The sequence below is a fragment of the Wyeomyia smithii genome, chromosome 1, assembly GCF_029784165.1.
Source record: "Wyeomyia smithii strain HCP4-BCI-WySm-NY-G18 chromosome 1, ASM2978416v1, whole genome shotgun sequence".
Taxonomy (NCBI): domain Eukaryota; kingdom Metazoa; phylum Arthropoda; class Insecta; order Diptera; family Culicidae; genus Wyeomyia; species Wyeomyia smithii.
The window spans coordinates 82,848,361-82,850,408 of record NC_073694.1 but is presented as its reverse complement, the minus strand read 5'-3'; the positions used below and the strand labels follow the sequence as shown (position 1 = coordinate 82,850,408).

General features: G+C 36.2%; 1 protein-coding gene across 1 annotated transcript; it reads right to left on the bottom strand.

The window, feature by feature from the left end:
- Positions 1–398: 398 nt before the first annotated feature.
- Positions 399–1,678, bottom strand: LOC129718621 (protein AAR2 homolog). Its single transcript, XM_055669557.1, has 2 exons — positions 1,227–1,678; positions 399–1,169 (listed from the first exon to the last, which is right to left on the bottom strand). The coding sequence occupies exons 1-2, from the start codon at positions 1,526–1,528 to the stop codon at positions 440–442; spliced, it is 1,032 nt and encodes a 343-aa protein (XP_055525532.1). The 5' UTR covers positions 1,529–1,678; the 3' UTR covers positions 399–439.
- Between the last annotated feature and the right edge of the window lie 370 nt (positions 1,679–2,048).

The following is a 2,048-nucleotide window of genomic DNA, read 5'->3' as shown; positions in this document are numbered from 1 at the left end:
TAGTTTGAGTTTTTTTTGCACCGCACACTCTGATCGATTGAGTTTAAATACGATGTATCCAGCGATGCAGGCGAAGATGTAACGCGATGAGTTTTGTTTTTAGATCGAATTTATGCTTTCAAAGGACAATGCAACAAACTGTTGCAGCAGACGCGGCGCGAATTTCATTGCATTTCGATTTTTATGCAATTGTTGTTATGCAGGATTAAAACTCAAATCCAACTCTAGTGTAATGCACTTTTAGTAGGGTTTACGTGCAAACCGAAAATAAATGTGCAAGCAAGTTTTAAAACTCACTTGGATACGAGGGCAAAGTCACACTGCCTACTCTGGTTTTATTTAGGGGCCCCCACGCTCGTGACTCCGGCTTAGAACATGAAATAAAACATGAACCGTGATACAGTATTACAACATAACTTATGATTTATTCCAGTTTATATCATGACTCAACCACAACCGGCATTTCTTCGGGATCTTCTACAAATAAATCATCGAATTTCCACAGAAGGGTAGCTTTTAAACTTCTTTCCAATGCATTGGAATCCGATGTAATTCCTACTTTATAGCAATTTAACATCAATCGACGCACGTCTGAGTAAACGGTGTTATTTTTTGATTGCTCGATCATTTCAATTGGTAACTCAGGTAAATGAATTTGTAAAATCGCGAGGTAGTTTTTATAAAAGTTGCCATACTTTTCTGCTGCCTTCTCTGAATTACTCAGTAAACTAAGTATCCTACGCCATTGACTTAAACCGGCTATCGAATGACCGCAGAGGTACAGTAAAAATGAAAACTGAATTTCTTCGTAAACTTCTTTTTCTTTGTTTTGTAAAAGCAAATCAATGGCATATATACAATCTATGTAATGTTTAGAAATTTCAGAAGGAGAAGCATCATTCGGACATCTAGGAGGGAGAATTGTGAACTTGGGAATTGTACCAGCAATAGATTTAAAATGTGAAAAATCTTGTTTTAGAGAATTTTGTACAAACACTTGTGATTCAACCCCAGTTGATGCGTCATTCGAATCGACGTATGAAAGCAAATCTGTACTATCGCGTATTATTCCACTGTCTGGTGAGAGCTGTTGTATTGTTTTTTCTGTAATGCTTGAAGACAGCTTGAACCATTTTGAAAAATCATTACAGTTATAAGGAACCATATATCTGAAACAAAAATCTGTAGCTTTTAAAACAATTCAATAACTTGAAGACTAAGCCTACTTCATAAAACTTTTAAGATTTTTTCTGATGCTATTTGCATTGCCGTTAGATCGTAACTCTTCAGTGCTGGTACTCCATTCACGTACTACTATTTCCCCACTTTTAAAATAATGCGGAAAGCCGACTCTAGATGAGATTTCTCCGTTGGTTCCTTGAGATGCACAATAAACAAAATGCATTCCGGACGGAATCATTTCAATTCCACAAATTTTGTCACCAGCGCGAAAGCTTTGAAGATCAATTCCGAATTCCGTTTCCAATGGAACACCGGTAATAACAAGGCATGCACAAGTTTCATCCATACTCAAAGTTGTTTCGAGAGAGAGTAATTATTGATAAAACGTTTCCGTCAGAATTATTGAAAAAGAAAAATATGGTCCTTTCCCACAAAAATTAGAATGCAGGGTATTTTTAAGAAAAAGAAGAAGCAACACCCGCAACTGACAGACATTTCAAACACTGGTAAAAAAGTGCTGTAAGGAATAGCACTCGATACACGTTCAACTGGGGATAGTGAAATGTTCGTAATTGAAATACAAAAATATCCGAATAAGTTTTATTCTCTACACCTCATTAATTAATTAAAGTCTTTTTATTTGTTTCTTAGGATTTCGTTTGTCTTGATCGAGCAAAGAATATCATATTCATCATCAAAGGCATGTACGATTTATTGCCATCAGCGATGGGCATCATTTCGCCTATTTTTAGATCGGTTAGTGAATATGATACGACAACATCGGGTACGGGTTTGTTAAAGTTCGCATGCTTTTGGTGATTTGATGTATTTATCACAACAATGCAATGATCAGTCTTGGCATACTC